At 44.3% G+C, this 17047-nt stretch overlaps 1 protein-coding gene across 3 annotated transcripts in view; it reads left to right on the top strand.

The window, feature by feature from the left end:
- MYO10 (myosin X) overlaps positions 1–17047 on the top strand; it is a 246042-nt gene that overhangs the window by 209445 nt on the left and 19550 nt on the right. For all 3 annotated transcript variants that reach the window (XM_045006733.1, XM_045006736.1, XM_045006735.1), the window contains 5 exons: positions 128–371; positions 3782–3877; positions 10499–10592; positions 11722–11777; positions 16904–17046. In XM_045006733.1, the coding sequence (XP_044862668.1) occupies positions 128–371; positions 3782–3877; positions 10499–10592; positions 11722–11777; positions 16904–17046 (633 nt within the window). The remainder of the gene's footprint in view (positions 1–127; positions 372–3781; positions 3878–10498; positions 10593–11721; positions 11778–16903; position 17047) is intronic.

Genomic DNA, 17047 nt, shown 5'->3' on the forward strand with positions numbered 1-17047 from the left:
AAAGGTTACTTATTTCTTAGTTTCTTCGAGATAGACATACTCAGGGGATTAAATTTTTTGGATTGGTGTTTTTTGTTGTTTATTTTTAATGTAACCTTTTAAGCTAATCCTCTCTCTTTTCTGCCAGGCGGTTTAATGAACACATGGAAGCGACGCTGGTGTGTCTTGAAAGACGAGACCTTTCTATGGTTCCGTTCCAAGCAGGAAGCTCTCAAACAGGGCTGGCTGCACAAAAAGGGGGGTGGATCATCTACGCTTTCCAGAAGGAACTGGAAGAAACGCTGGTTTGTACTCAGACAATCCAGGCTCATGTACTTTGAAAATGACAGTGAAGAAAAGCTGAAGGGTACCATTCAAATCCGAACAGCCAGGTAGGTTTAGATGTGCATTTTGGTTGGACAGAGCTTTACATAAACACCTGTCAGGACTCAACCCTGAAAGTTGCTGAGTGCCCTCAACTCCCATGCATTTGTACATGTTTGTGTGTATGTGTGAGAAAGTACTCAGCACTGGCTTAACTTGACTCCAGCTGAAGTGAACTGAGGTCTTACCACAGTCAGACCAACGCTGAGCACGTTTGAAAATCCCAGCCCTACTTATTCAGTAGTCACTCAGGACAGTTTGAGACATGCTGTCAAGTCTTCAACCACAGGGAGACCTGGAATGAAGAAGGTGAAAGAAGTATTATTGTCTAGCCTTTAGTCTTAGTAATTTTTAATCTACCGTGAGTCACAGTCAGATGTCTTCTCAGGGAGGCCTGTAACCACACATACATTTTCCTTTACCTTTAATATAAATGCACTAATTTCCTGGCCAAACCAGTTTTCTAAAAGTATATGGTGGTTAAAAGAGGGCTTTATAATGGAAGCTGGTTACAACCTTAACTGTGTAGAGGCTACCATTTCTCTGCACTATACCAGATTCTTATAATGAATCAAAATGCTTTCAGTCACTAGAAAGTGCATTTTCACAACACTGTTTGGGGCTTTAACCAGCATTGACTTTAATTGGAATCAAGTCACTAAAACTCCCACACAGCACTTTAACAATGTAGGAGTGGGCGTATATACTGTTATCAGGTACAGACAGTTCCACAAGTTTCACAATTCCAAGTCTCTGAAGGCATGTTTGAAAAAAAGATTTTCTATGTGAAAATGTCTTTGCTTTCTCTTCTAAAATTTCAGTATTTCTTATAGGTTTGGGGGTAGGAGGGTTCCTAAGTGGGTATGAAGATGAAAGACTGATAGTGCTGGCTAGTCTCAGTTCTGTGTGGAAGTGTGTGTAATTTTCCCCACATGGCTTTGCTAATGTATGTTAGGATTGGTTACAACATCTTGTTCCTGTTCTCTGCCTATCTTGAGCAGAGCCTATCATTTGGATTCTATTACTACTAAATTATTTTTAACCTAAATCAAAGCTCCGTCAAGTTTTCTTTGTGGAAGCGGCTGCTCTCGATCTGCTCTTTGGGCTTGATCCAGTGCCTGCTGAAGTGAATGGGATTCCCATTCACTTCAGTGGGCTCTGGATCAGGCCCTTTGAGCAGGTACAGGTCTGTCACAATAGTAGTAATGGGCAGCTACTGACATAGTAAATCCATGAATATAGATCCTGGATTCTTACAAGGAGCCTTTTGTTACTCTTGAATTCGATATTCACCTACACCATATCGGGTATGGCTAAGGCTCCGTGTTTGTCACAGAGGTCTTTCTGTGACCTCTGCAGTCGTTGGTGCGCCTGGCCCGGGGCCACCTGAGCAACTCGGGCAGCCCCTGGGCCAGGCCCCCCTGCCCACCAGCAGCAAGAGTTTGGGTGTGGGAGCCTGAGCTGGGGGTTGAGGTGCAGAGTGGTGCTTACTGGGGGGGGGAGGGGGAAGGCTCCCCGGAAGGGCGACAGGAACTCCCCTCCCTCAGGTCCTAGCTCCATGTGCTGCCTCCACCCACAGGCACCGCCCCCACAGTTCCCGCTGGCTGCAGTTCCCAACCAATGGGAGCTGCAGAACAGAGGCTTGGAGCGGAGGCAGCACCTGGAGCTAGAAGCTGGGGTTGCTGCTTCCCAGGAGCCACACACACACCCCATAGCGCCCTCAAGGCCACCCTCCCAAGCCGCCTCCCTCCCCTCCCCCCAAGTTTAATCAGGGGTATATAGTAAAAGTCATGGACAGGTCATGGGCTGTGAATTTTTGTTCACTGCCTGTGACCTGTCCATGACTTTTACTAAAAATACCAGTGACTAAAATGTAGCCTTCGTTGTGATAGTCCTCACTACGATGTCTATCAAAATCCAGATTTCTTGTTGCTACATTATATCAGAATATCGTTTCACTAATGGTCATCTTAAAAAGCTTTTTGATGAATTCATCCATTATCCACTCTTCTTTTAAAGATGAACCTCAAAGAAGATGCTTAAAGCTAAACTGAACTCGTCAGATTTTTCTAATCAATAACGGAACATTTATAAACATAGAATAACAAAAAGGAGCTTATATCTGAAAAGATCTACGTGGAACAAAAAATAAAGTGTATTTTCTAGGCAGTGGAATTGGAATTTAAGGGGTTTATTTAATCAGTGAGCAGATTCCTAAAGCATCTGAGCTTTAGTCAAAGACAATGAAATTGTGTGGTCCTTCACTTACATTATTTAAAAGGCAAATACTAGGGTGACAGCATACAGGGGAGAGGGATAGCTCAGTGGTTTGAGCATTGGCTTGCTAAACTGAGGGTTGTGAGTTCAATTCTTGAGGGGGCCATTTAGGGATCTGGGGATGTTTTCTGCTTTGAGCAGGGCATTAGACTTGATGACCTTCCAACCCAGGTATTCTATTCTATAGTAAGGAGGAAGAAAGTAAAATTCAGGAAAAGGACAAAATATGGGATCACTTTTTTCTCTTACATTTAAAACTGCTTTTTAATTTTTTTTTATCTGTACATGGATGACAAGGTAGATCAGAAATGTCATGTGCGGTGATAGGAAAGAGATTTATGAGAAGAGTGTTGGTTAATTAACAAGGGGAAAAATAAGCTTAAGATAGTAACTGGGCAGGGGGGACGAAAAGCCAAAAATCACCATTTAAGCCTTGGGAAATGCTTAGCCGTACATGGAAATAACCAAAGTTTGTATATTGCTTTAAACACACAGGGCAAGATTTTAAAAAATGACTTGCGGTATTTTGGGGGCCTTGATATTTCCATGTCTGACTTGAAACACCTCAAGAGGGTTGGTTTTCAGAGGGTGGGTGCTCAGCACTTCCTGGAAACCAGGCCCCTTTAACGTGCCTTAACCTGGGCACCCAAAAACTGACAGACAAAATGCCGTTACGTTTGAAAATCTTGGCCTGCATTTCTGGCATCTTCAGCAACCCCTTGAATATTTTAAGGAGCCCGAGGAAGACCTTATGTTCCTTTCCTCAACACTGGTTATTTTTTCAGAGATGACTCTCTTCCCCCTTTTGTTGCTCTTAGTAAGGTTTTTCTTTGTTGTTGTAAGTATTTATTTTTTAAATGACAAGTGGAAAAAAAAGGCCACTTTAAAAAGTGAGGCTTCATAGTGCTTTAAACATGGGTAACTTGGACAGTGGCTACAGTGGCCATGACAAATATTGTTTTGGTGAATTGATAATGTTTAAGTAACAGAAGTCTGCATTACACATCTTAAGTGAATCAGGGTAAAATAAGTAAATATTATTCTGAAATATTAGAGTGTCTAAGCCGCTCACTATAAGGGCATATTCACTGTGCATGGGGTATCTCTCTAGCTTTAATTCTGGCATTTGCATCCATTTCAGAGAGATTGTTGATAATACTGGTAAAGAAAATGGGATTGATATATTAATGGCCGACAGGACCTACCACTTGATTGCCGACTCTCCTGAGGATGCTAGGTAAGAGAATCATTAAGCTCTTCATCTCCGTATCATTCTAACTCTTGCAAACAGCAGCAATGTATTGACTGTCTTTTATATGTGATCTCTGAAGGTACTGGCCAGCAGTATTAAACACACTGCATTTAATCCCCTTTGAAAGATCTTGAGGCAGTTGAGATTGCAGCCACCAGAGGCTGCCAGTGGCAGAAAAGAGCCATATCAACAGTGCTGCGATAACCAGGATTCGGCCATGCCTGCTCCCTGTGACACCTTTAATGTTCTCTTGCCTGTACAGGGTCATTTCCTTTGGCCACTTCTCTCACTGCTTTTTGTGCTTCTCAGGCCCTTCTTCACCTGCTTAAAAAACTGATGCAATCCATATGATTCACTGTAGGCTCTCTGAAATAAGGCCCTGGTCTGGCAGCAGGGCCGGCTCCAGGCACCAGCTGAGCAAGCTGGTGCTTGGGGCGGCAGATTCTAGGGGGCGGCATCCGCCCAATCCTAGGGCGGCACTGACGCTTTTTGTTTTTTTTTGCTGCTCTGGCTGCCCTGTAGGGGGCAGAGGAGGGCAGCGCCCTGCAGCAAGCCCGGCAGGGCAGCCCGCGTCCTTCCCTCCCCGCCGAACGGAGCAGCTGCAGCTCGGAGCCCTCCCGGCAGGCGGCGCGGAGGTGGTGAGCGCCCCGCTGAAGCCCTGGCTGCCCCCCCGCTCTCTCCCCCCCCGCTCCCTCCCCTCCCCCCATTAGCCCGGGCCGCACTCTGCAGCACAGGGAGTCCCCTGGCTCCGGCCGCCCTGTAGGGTTTTTTGTTTTGTTCTCCCTGCTTTGCCGTTCCCCCACCCCCGCTTTGCCGCTCCAGCTGCGCCGCAGGTTGGGTTTTTTTTCACCTGCTTTGCCGCTCCAGCCCTGCAGGTTTTTTTGTTTTTCACCGCTCCGGCTGTGCTGCAGGTTTGGTTTTTTTCTTCCCTGCTTTGCCATTCCAGCTGCGCCGTTTTTTTGTTCCCCCCACCCTGCTTTGCCGCTGTGGCTGCGCCGTGTTTTCTTTTTCTTTTTTTTTCTTCACCTGCTTTGCCGCTCCAGCGCCCTGTCGTCCCCCCCCTTTACCGCTCCAGCCCCACCGTGTTTTGTGTTTTATGTTGTTCCCCCTCCCCCCCCCCGCATTGATGCTCCGGCTCTGCTGCAGTTTTCCCCCCTCCCCCTTTGCCATTCCAGCCCCGCCGTTTTTTGTCTCCCCCCCCCCCCCCCTTGCTTTGCCGCTCTGGCCCCGCTGTGGTTTTGTTTTTGTTTTTGTTTTTGTTTTTTCCCCTGCTTTCCCGCTCCGGTGGCCCCCACCCCCCATTTTTTTTATTTTTATTTATTTTTTTTGCTTGGGGCGGCAAAAAAGCCAGAGCCGGCCCTGTCTGGCAGGCTCCTACACTGTTCTCTTTGCAGGATTAGCGCCTAAGATCTTTTCATATGTGAGATTTCACATGGTCACTGTAATGCAGAGGAGTGCACTCGTATTCACAAATGAGAAGACTGTGGTATTTAGAGCAAAGCACATGATCTCCATCTGCTCAGCTGTTAAAGGTCTTAGAATCTGATACAGATCCTTGGCAGCAGCAAGGAAAAATCGCTAACCATAGTCTCATGGGCTAGGAGCAAGCTAATGCTGCTCGATCTATTATATTCCAAATCCAAAAATCTGAATTTAAAAAACTGCCTGCAGTTGCTGAGTGACAATAACATACTTGCCTATCACATTATTTACAAAAACACAAGCATTCAAATGTAAGAAAATAAATAATTAAGGTTATTTTAAAATCTTACACTGCCCACTGAGCTGTACTGCCAGGACGAGAAGTAAGGATATGTGGGTATTTTTACTCTGTGGCCTCATCCAAATTACTTAGTGCTAGATCCACAAGGGACTTAGGTACCTAAGTCCAATATTTAGCCTCCACTGAAATCCTGATAACCCCACTCAGCTGCCACCTAACCATGTAGATGTCTAAATTAGTATCAGTAACGTTCCCTAGGTGCCCAAGTTTCTACCAGGAGACGTGCAATATCACCTAAATTCTGATCCCGCTGAGCTGTGCAGCATCCTAGCTCATGCCTAAGCCAGGCCTGATGGGAGTCACAAGCTAGGCATTTCCATTTATCTTTCCTGTGGGGTGACCACACCTACTGGATTGGGCCTCACATAAAACAGCTGGAAGTGACAGATGGGATGTGTGTGTCCATCCCAGGATGCTTAATAGCCCAGTGGTTAGGTCTCCCACGCTCCACATGAGTGTCTTCAGATCCCCCCTCTGCCTGAGTTGGAGCAGGGACTTGAGCGTGGATAGTTGGTGGTGTGGCTCCTTCAATCTCTCCTGTTGAAGCTGTTCCATTTTGTATAAATAATTGTTCACTGGACCAGAGAGAGAGACAGACTCTATAGCCTGCTGGTCAGGGCACTCCCCTGCGTACGGGAGACCCAAAGTCAAGTACCTGCTCTTTATCAGACAGAGCAAGGATTTGAAATCAGATATCCCACCTCCCAGTGAATGCCCTAACCACTACGCTCCATAAACGAGGGAGGGGCACTCTCGCTTATGAGCACATGTGAAAAGGCTGACCTGGCTTAGCCATGTATCTCCAGGAGTGGGTTCAGGGCTGTGAATCCTAAGTAGAGATAGATGCCTCCAACCCAGAGCTAGGTGCCTAACTGTGTTTGAGGGGCGGGTCTTAGGTCCCCAGCCCCCTTCTTACTGGCTGTCTTGGGCAGCTCCCCACTCAGCATGCTGGCTTCTGTGGATCCTATTCTTAGCTGCCTTTCTCTCCCCTGGCAATATTTAGGGAGCCTGGGCACCTAACTCATGGCTGAAGGTTCCATTGGACAGCAGGGCATCTAAAAGTCAGGTGTTTCGACACTGAGCCTACATTCCCTTTGTGGATTTAGTCCTTAACATTTCTATTACTCTGTTTTCTCATTTGTAAAATGGGAATAATGCTTCCCTCCATCACAGGGGTATTGAATATAAATTAATGTGTATATATATTCAGAAGGCCTTGAGATCTTCAGATTGCAGTTCTTCTTATTCATACTTTAAAGGGCAACTTTTCATAGGCTATAACAGCACAGTTAATTCAGTGATCTCTTTTGAAATTAAAATGAGTTGCTAAATCATCCTTAAAATTATAGTGTGAATCCATTTGTAAGCTTTCCATTATTAACTTGAGAGATTTGTCATAAGATACAGTAACATATAAGTATATAATGATCCAGTTAGTTAGTTTTGTCTGTTTGAACTACTCTACATCTCTGGCAAACTGCTCTATTGAGGAGCCAACAAGAAATTACCAGAGTTTAGGGGCTTTCATGTTCTCAGTCACGTATCTCTACCTTTTTCCAAAACACAGGAGATGACAATGACTTCAGTTTCAGTGTTCGTTTAGTATATACACCACACACATTACAGGTTAATTCACCTGCTGGCATTTTCCTTGTTTCTGTTTCCACAATACACAATTGTTCAAAGATACCTTGGTTCCAGTAGGAGATGTGTAAAGATTTTCAGAGGTGCTGAAGTCAAGGGAGCTCTGAATGTTCAGCACTGTTGAAAAGCGGGTCAAAAAATGATTTAGAAGTATCTGTTAGTTCATTCTGATTACATTGAATGAAGTAATGTGTTGTTCCCTATGCAGGTTAATCTCACACATGGGATGGAAATGCCACAAATTTTGTACTTATTGTTTTCTTTGCATTGTTCTGGTGTGGGGAGAAATGCAAACAAACAGTTTGGGGGTTAGCTGATCCTCTGAGACCCAATCATTAACTTGGGAACTGTAGAGCTGAGCTGCCATCTTCCTTTCATCTAGGTGCAGGGTTTTCATTCATTTTGAACTAAGTAATTTCTAAAAAATATTTTAGGAAAATATGTACACCACTTGTACTTGAAGTTAAACTTCGATCACTCTTTTTAAAAATACTACACCTCTACCTCAATATAACGCGACCCGATATAACACGAATTCAGATATAATGCGGTAAAGCAGTGCTCGGGGGGGAGGGGGCTGCGCACCCGGGTGGATGAAAGCAAGTCGGATATAACGCAGTTTCACCTATGACGCGGTAAGATTTTTTGACTCCTGAGGACAGTGTTATATCGAGGTAGAGGCGTACTATGTGCCCACATTAGCTGTTGTATAATAAAAGGTTAGTAGGTGGCTTATACTATGAGGTCTGGCTTTTTTTATATGATTTAATTAATACATTGGATTTTAAATAAAATACCTGTGGGTCAGAATCTGGAAAGGAAAGGAAAGATGAATCACTGTTTATAATTTTGGGTTTAGGATCCTTTAAGAGCCGAACCTTTCCCTCCCTCTTCAGAGGGGCCCTCCTCATGTCAATACTCCCTCCAGCAAGGGAGGGCTGGAGGAGATGCTCTCTGGAATCTGTGTCATTCTGAGCATTGACTAGGGAGCTGTTTGAGAGCTAATAGACACTGGATTATATCTGGGCCAGGCTTCCATAATGAAACCGTTTTGCCTGCTTTCAGATTTTGTCACAAACTAAATTTCAGGCCAAGTTCAGGAAAAGGCTTGCGGAACTTTTGATCAACATGAGTTTTGAGTAAACCTGGGCTGATTTATGACCATGAGTGGAAACCATGTGAGACACATCCTAGGTTTGAATGGTTTCATCTGAAACTTGGCAGCTCTCCTTCAAGAATTGCCCTGTGCCAAGCTCCATTGCTAGGGCACCTGCACCCTCAGGATGCAGGTACAGAGCCAGTTGGAAATCAGTGTCCAATGTGGATCCAGATTTTTCATGCAGAGGTATATTAAAGGACCATAACCCTAGTCTCAGCTTCTTTCCTACTAACATAGGGTCTGGATCAGAACCAGCACTCTCATTCACTCCCCATTTCCTAGATACTGAAGTTTTTATAGCTGCTATTAATTAAAATGTTACATTTGTGGAAGGAGTTAGGCAGGGTACTAAACCCCTGGCTGTTGTGATGCTGTTTTAACCACCTAGTCTCTCTAAAACTGTTACCAGAATTCAGTTTCCAGATGTGTATGGGTGTGGAAACCTGGCATTTCCTAAACACCACAGTTTTCAATTACATATGTGTGGCCAGAGGATCCATGAATGTAGGCGGTTGTTTCAAAGAGGCCTCTAAACTTAAACCCACAATTTTGCATAGAAAATGTTCATGTATACACAACTTCTGCAGTTGCAAAAAGTTTGAAGATGCAGTTTTAGAGGCTGGGATGAGGCCCTTTGAAACTTAGCCCTAGGGTAAGTATCTTTAGAATGGCAAGTTTCTCAAAGAATGACGTTCAGGAAACCTGCAGAACTGGCCAAGTTCGGTGCTCATATTTCAGTGGGATTGCACAAGATAATCGGGTTCTAACTGTACAGGGACCAGAAGTAGATGAAATATATGCCAAAGGCAGACCACGTGGCTGAAGTTCAGCCCTTCTGTAATTGCTACTAAGGGTTACAGTTTGGAATAGCAACTCCTGCTCCACCACCTGCCAGCTATTTGGGGATAACTTGACCACTGGATTGGAATAAATTGACACTGGCCCATCTTCAGTGCTTCCTTCCAAAGCAGCCTAGCGCTGACTGATTTTTGCCTTGCTCCTGACTACAGACAAACGGAATGTGTGGGGAGTTCTTTTTGTCCTCCTCTTCCTTTGCCACATGCACAGAGGACTTAAATACAAGATTATATAAACACTCACTTTTTTCAGATGTATAGTAATAAGAAATGTCCAATCACAACATTACTACATCAGGATTTAGGGAATCATTTGAGGTGTGAACATCCAGCGTTTTAAAACAACCAAACAAAACATGCAGATTACTAATGTATCTATTCCAGCTGAAGTGTTTGCTGTATGTTTGGGTACATCCAGGTCATAGGAGGGCTTCAGTTGGATTACAGTCAATTCTTTATAGATACCTTGTGTTAACAAAGAGTATTTACCTTAAAATGGTATGGTATAAAGGGAATTGGTATTGGAGATCTAGGAAAAAGACTTGGGGCAGAGAGGGTATTCAAGGATATTCTGGTTATCAGGGCCATTCCTACCCATATGGCACATACCCAAATTTCCTGGTGCCCTGTGCAGCTGCGTGCTGTCCCAGCCCCACCTCTTCCCAACTCTGCTCTGCCCCAGCCCTGCCTCTTCTCACCACTTCTCCACCGTAGCCCCCCCCCACTCCACCCCTTCCCCAAAGCCCCTGCCCTACTCCAGCCCTGCCCCCACTCTCCAGAGGACTGCAGCAGGGCTGGACCTGCACTCACCAGCAGCGGGAAGTGCAATGACCCGGTCCCAGCTACACCACCAGTGAGTGCTGGGGGGCAGTTCTCCTCTGTCCCCCAAGCCAGTCCCCCCCCACAGGGGGAGTGGGGGTGCTGTGTAGGGCTCCAGACTAGCTAGGGACGGCCCTGCTGGTTATTTCTTCTGGGATTCTGTCATTATTTGAACTGACTGCACAGAGGCTTGCTGTTTTTTTGAGTGCTGAGAATAGAGATCCTTTCTGAGGCAGTTCAGGAAACCTGTAGAACCTGTTGCTTTTCTACAGGTCACAAATGGGATAGAGATTTCTTGGGTGTGAGCCTTTTGTCATGCTGGTGTTTGCCTTTCTCTCTTGCAGCCAGTGGTTCAGCGTGCTGAGTCAGGTTAATGCTTCCACAGAACAGGAGATCCAGGAGATGCATGATGAGCAGGCAAACCCACAGAATGCTGTGGTGAGTCAAAATTTAAAGGCATAGAAGCCTATATTTTTAGAAAACAAAGGGCCTGATTGTGACAGGGGTTGAACACCTCGGACAATCAGGCACAAATTTCCTTGTGTATGTTACAAACGTATTTGTTGTAGTGGCTAGAGGGCCCCATTGTGCTAGGCACTTTGCACACACACACATAATGAGAAGCTGGACCCTGCCCCAAGGAAATATACCTATCTCATAGAGCTGGAAGGGACCCTGAAAGGTCATCAAATCCAGCCCCCTGCTTTCACTAGCAGGACCAAGTACTGATTTTTGCCCCAGATCCCTAAGTGGCCCCCTTAAGGATTGAACTCACAATCCTGGGTTTAGCTGGCCAATGCTCAAACCACTGAGCTATCCCTCCCCCCGTTAAAGCTAATATCTAGAGGTTAAGATTTCTTTTATTAATCTAAATTTCCTTTTTACTATTTATAGCCTCTTGATTTTGCATTTCACTGTCCTAAACTAAATGTATTAGTTAGTTTCACTTTTTTTCTAGTCAGTTTCCCTATCAAATTTTCATGCTCCAACACAGTAGTGCAGTACTTGCGGTTAAAGTACTGGAAAGGCATGCTTGTTTGATTAAATTAAAAAATACAACTATCTGTTAATTAAAAAAAATATTGGAACATTTCCGTTGGTTATTTTTACAGAACATATAACTGGGGGGCAGATTTAACCCATTCAGTTTAGAGAGTGCTAACAAGGAAACAAAGGGAAAAAAAATCTAGATTTCTGTTTGATGATGGCTTCCCAAGGTTCTATGCTGTGTGGTGGTAAATTCACTAGAGGGTATTGTAAATTATGTCAAAATTGCAACTGAGTTGTGAAACTCAGAAAAATAGACGTTGTTTTTGAACTTGCTTTGCAGTGAACGTAACTAAAGTTGATCTGTTATTAGATCTGTTTATCTGAAACCCCTGTTCCCTTTCCCCTAAATTTTAGTGGTTAGAAGAAATTGGCACCTAGATCTATATAGTTTTGCATAACCAAAGTATGCAAAGTAATTCCCAGTTTTGCTTATGCCTAAAAGTAATATATTGAATAATATATTTTAGTGATGTTAAAATGTCTGCCTCTTTTTCTTGGTTGGGTTTTTGTTGCACAGGGCACACTGGATGTTGGACTGATTGATTCTGTATGTGCTTCTGACAACCCAGATAGGTAAGTTTCACTGCCATTTTTGGCTGGGGTGCATGTTTCCTCTTTCAAAATTTGACGTTTTTGACACTGATCTCCATATTTTGCACATAAACTTATTTCACTGCCTTTCCTTTTTGATAGTGCCAAATTGAGATTTTCCAACATAATGTACGAAGTGGGTGGGGAAGGATCTGCATCATTTCTAGAGTGGGTTCTGCTAACTTTCCTGGCACAAACGTCTCTCTTGTTTGGGTCAGCATGTGCATCAATCAACAGTCTTGTTTCTCAAGAGGCCTGAAAGTAGGAGAGGAACAATAATGCATTTTTATTTATACAAACTACTTTTAAAGAACAAGGCTTCTTGTTTTAAATCACCGTAAAAAGTAGGATTTTTATCTACCCGTACCAGGAAAACGTCTTTGCATTTTGTTATGGGTCTCTTGCATTTCCTTTTCCTTGCAGGTTATGTTCTATTAAGAAAATTATTTGGATGACACATACAGTTAGAGCAGAATGTTTTTGGAAAACAGTTATTGAAATGTTAGAAATGATTTATTGAAACCCCAGAACTCTGGCCAGGATGTACTTCACTTTGAATAACAATGCATAACAGAAGAGGAAGAAACTGACATTATTTTGGAACATAGGGCTAGATTCACTAAGAAATTTAAGCATGGCTAACTTTTGTCACCTAGAAAACCACCAAGATTCACAAAGCCAGAGTTCAGTGGCTAGGCTCCCTAGAATGGGATTCACAAAAGCCAGCATTTCTAGGAGGTTCTTCACCGAAACTAACCAGTAGGAGATGCCAACCTATGGGATGTACACTAAGCCCTGTCCCTCTCTTGGAGATAGGTGCCTAAGCCTCAGCTGCAGGGAGGCACTTCCCTCTACTTGGGATTCTCAGCTGCAAACCTCTTGGGGTTAGGTGCCTGTGCCAGTTTAGTGAGGGGGCGCAGCAGCAGCATGACGTGGAGAAGCTCACCCATAATTTTGAGCCCAATGGCTAGGTTACTCATCTGGGGTGTAGGAGACCCCTGGTTCAAGTCCCCCATCTGCCTGAGTGAGAGAAAGGGGTTTGGCCAAGAATCTGCTAAGTGCCTTTAACCACTGGGCGATGGGATATTCTGATCAGAGGCTCCCTTGGTCTCTCTTATTGCACTATGGCCAAATAACGAATAATTGGGCAGGAGAGAGAGCAAGCATGAGAATGACTCTGTAACTGGTGGTTAGAGTCCTGCTTCTCCAATGATGTTGGCGAGCTCTGAGCACACTTACTGGATCAGGCCCTGCAGGCAAGTTATGCAGAGGAAAACCTGTCTTCCCTAAATGTGTGCATTGCTTTGGGGCATAGATGTCCAGACACCTGGCGTGGGGCTGCAGTGCGCATGCTCAGAGGCAGCAACATAGGTACCTAGGGAACTTTAACTGTAAAAAAATTTAGGCCCTGAGTGAGCTTATGTGCCTCCAAGGTTTGGGGGCAGCTGAGCAGGGGCTTTGTGAATCCCAGTCAGGCCTGACTCTGGGATTTAGGCACTTAAAGTGGCGGTTATGTGCCCCAAACCTTTTGTGAATCTAGCCCATACTAGCTTGGGCCTTAACAATACTGCAGTGTTTTCAGGTCAAAAATGCAAATTATACAGTTCTTTTCTATCCCCTCATTTACAAATATTCATGGAGCAGCTGTTCTGAAGTTATTAACCCCACCACAATCTACAAAGATCTGAACATTCCCAGTTAGGTTAGTAGTGAACTGAAGCTTTATAAACAAGGCAATGCAAGAAAGCAAAAGCCTGCAAATGCGATGGTAGTTAGGTTAAAAAAAGTGTTGCTAAGGAAATGTCTGGTGTTCATGTCACCGTGGGACCCATCTTAAAAAGAAAAAACTTCTCATCTTCTCACTTGTTGTATTAAGAATCACATAGAAATTCAATTTTTGCATCCCCTAGAAATCAGTTATCAGAAAAGGAAAAGAAATATTAGGTTATATAGTCAATTCTATTGTCAGTACAGATTGTTCCTTTCAGTACCAATGCCTAGTGCTTTATCTAATTCAGTTTCAAGGACGAAATTAAAAAAAAAAATCTTCAATTTAGCAGGTGAACGACACAGAAAATGAATATCTGCCTGATGTGGGTGATAGGACACTTGTGTCGTCCAATTAGATAGCTGATGGCAGTAGTCATAATTGCAGGCTCAAAAGTAAGAGGCTGGGTTGAGATCCCTTTGAATATTTACTCATAAATATTCTAGAATAGGCTTCCGCCACTTTGCTAAGTAGATCTTTTGATGTTATTGATTACAATCTCCTGCCTGATTGTTTGTCCTGCCTTGTCTTTTGCAATTTATTCCTGGGGGAATTCTGCTCCAAAAATTTAAAAATTCTGCTCACAATATTTTAAAATTCTGGAAATTTCTGCATATTTTATTTATCAAAATAACACAATATAATCATGGAATTTTTAATTATTTTGGGAATTTATTTTAAAAATACCTGTCAGCAAATATGTCTAACAATACAGACAACAAAAAAGATTCAGGAAATGTTTTTTTGACAAACAGATTTCTTAGTAGGCATATTAATACAGAACTTTGAGTAATAATTCATTTAAACTCCAATATAGAAATGTATTTCCCACACCCCTCAGAAGCAGTGCAAACACTTAAGGGAAATGGGGTAACGGAGGAGCTCAGGAAGAGGGAAATAATTGTGGGGAAGGAGCCTGGGAGTGAACCTGGAGGTTTGTTGGGTATGGGTGGGAAAAGTATGAACCATGGGGTTTTTTTGGGGGGAGAGGGATGGTTAGGGAGTTGGGAGCCTCCCACTGCAGACCCTGGCTGACCCCTAGCCTCTCCTGTTCAGTCAGGCACCCCGTCCCCATGTGTTCCTGCACCCCCACTCAGCCATCCCCATCCCCCCATCTCCATGTGGTCCTGCATCCCCTCCCATTCAGCTCCTGTCTCAGTGCTGTCATACCACTAGCTCCTGTTCCTCTGCCCAGTTTGTCCCTCCCACTAGCCCTACTGAACCCTGTCTGTGAACCACCAGCAACCCCAACAATCCCCCCATATCAGAGGTCCCCAACGCGGTGCCCGTGGGTGCCATGGCGCCCGCGGGGGCATCTAAATGCACCCACGTCCTGGCCGGCGGTGGAGTATCCGCCAAAATGCCGCCGAATTTCTGCGGCATTTCGGCGGCGATGCCTCTTGACAAGTGACGTCATCGAGAGGCGCCGCCGCCGAAATGCCGCCGAATTTCGGCGGGTGCTCCACCGCCGCCACGGTCCTTTGTCTGGCACCCGCCAGACGAAAAGGTTGAGGACCACTGCCCCATATCCTGTTCCTCCTCACCTGGCCTCTGCCTCCTCCCTCTTTGTGGCTGGCTGTGCTGGCCTGTGAGCTGGCTGCCCTCTTCTTTGGTGCCACAGCAGCTCCTGGTGGGGGAAAGGTGTAGTTGCAGCGCCTCTCCAGCAGAATGTGTTATCTATGGGGGACATGAAGTCTCTGCATGCACAGTGGCGCAGAATTCCCCCAGGAGTAGCAATTGTGGCTTCCCTTGGTTCTCTTCCCACCTCTTTGACCTTATCTTCAGCCACTCGTTTGGATGTCTGTCCTCTCCAGCTTTCCAGGAGGGTGTTTTACCAGGCTGCATTCTAGGCCCTCTTTTCTTCATGCTCTCCACCCTCATCTACTCATCTGGTTTCAACTTCCATCCAGTTCCACCTCTCCACCTGTCTCCTGTATGTCTCTGATAATGGTTCACCATCAGGTTAAATGTAACATACCCAAAACTTTGAACTGTTGCTCATTCCTCCTGAACTCTCTCTACTCCTGTTTTTGTTGCTGTTGAGTTTATAACCTAGGGACCAATTTTGACACAGCACCAGCCCTTTCAACACATCCAGACAGTGGCCTGATCTTGCCACTTCTTTCTACATAATATTTCCCTGTCTACACAAAGCTAAAACTAGTCTAGGCCCTTCATTCTCTCCCATTTTGACTACTGTAACCTCCTTTTCACTGGCCTTCCTGATACCCATGTTATCCCCACTCCAGTCAATACAAAACAGTTGCCTGCAGTCACCCTGATCACTTCGTAGGTTCTCTATTTTTTCCTTGCCTTTCATCTGTCTTTTGGATTGCACACAGTTTGTTTCAGGAATTATCTTCCTTTGTGTTTGGAAAGTGCCCATCACATTAGGATGAACGCCTAGTAGCTATTTTTTGCTGCTTTTCTCTGAATTGTCTCCAAATAATTTTGCCATTAAAATGTCCAGAACTGAGTGCAATATTCCTAATGTCTTCTCACTAGAACTGCAAAGTGAAAGTCTGTTATCTTCCTGCTTGATGCTGATGATCTGCTTATGCATCCCAAAATGGCATGGGCCCTGATAAAGGCTTTCTGATATAATTCTTGTGAGCTGGTATCTTGGGGAGACAAAGGGTCTGAAGAGTTCAAAGCACATGGCTTGTAGAGACAGAAGGGCACAACAGTAGAATCTAATCCATGTAGAGCCCCAAGACAGTCCACTCGTGTGATCTTAGGCAAGCAGGTCAATTTGCTGGTGCTTCAGTGAATGCTGGGGTAGGATTGGATGAAAGCCAGAATCTCATTAAAAAAGAGACTCTTCTGCCTTAATTGCACTGTATTAAAAATAAAGGGATCTGTGTTCACATGCTGCTTCATTATAAATCTTTGTAAATTAGAGTTGGTTTTAGCTAAAGTGGCTACTGAAGCAAACACTTTATATGGAGATGACCATGAACTACAAAGTTTGGATCCAGAGCCAAACTTCAAGGTGGTTTTTTTGTTGTTGGAGTGGGGAAGGGTCTTATGTTGGGCTGATATAAAGATGGGGCAAAGTCTGGATATAAGTTTTCCCAAAGTTCAGGGCTGCATAGACCCAGCATTTGGTACAAACCCATCTCTCATTTTAAACAGTCTTTTTAAAAGCTTAACATGTTATAGGGCTAGATTTCTTGAAATAAATGGTGCAAAAGTGAGGAACACTTGCCTGAATATAAAATACAAACAAGAGGGAAGTGTTTATGCTTATGGCAAGTGAGGTAAGTCAGTCATTTAGTTGTGGTGCAAACAGTAGTTATATTTACTGTATGGGTTTTTCCACCTTTGTTTTTTTCCGTAGACCCAATTCATTTGTGATCATCACTGCTAATCGTGTTCTCCACTGTAATGCTGACACCCCTGAGGAGATGCACCACTGGATAACACTGCTACAGAGATCAAAGGGAGATACCAGAGTGGAGGGGCAAGAATTCATAGTGAGGGG

Source organism: Mauremys mutica, chromosome 2 (assembly GCF_020497125.1).
Source record: "Mauremys mutica isolate MM-2020 ecotype Southern chromosome 2, ASM2049712v1, whole genome shotgun sequence".
Taxonomy (NCBI): Eukaryota; Metazoa; Chordata; order Testudines; family Geoemydidae; genus Mauremys; species Mauremys mutica.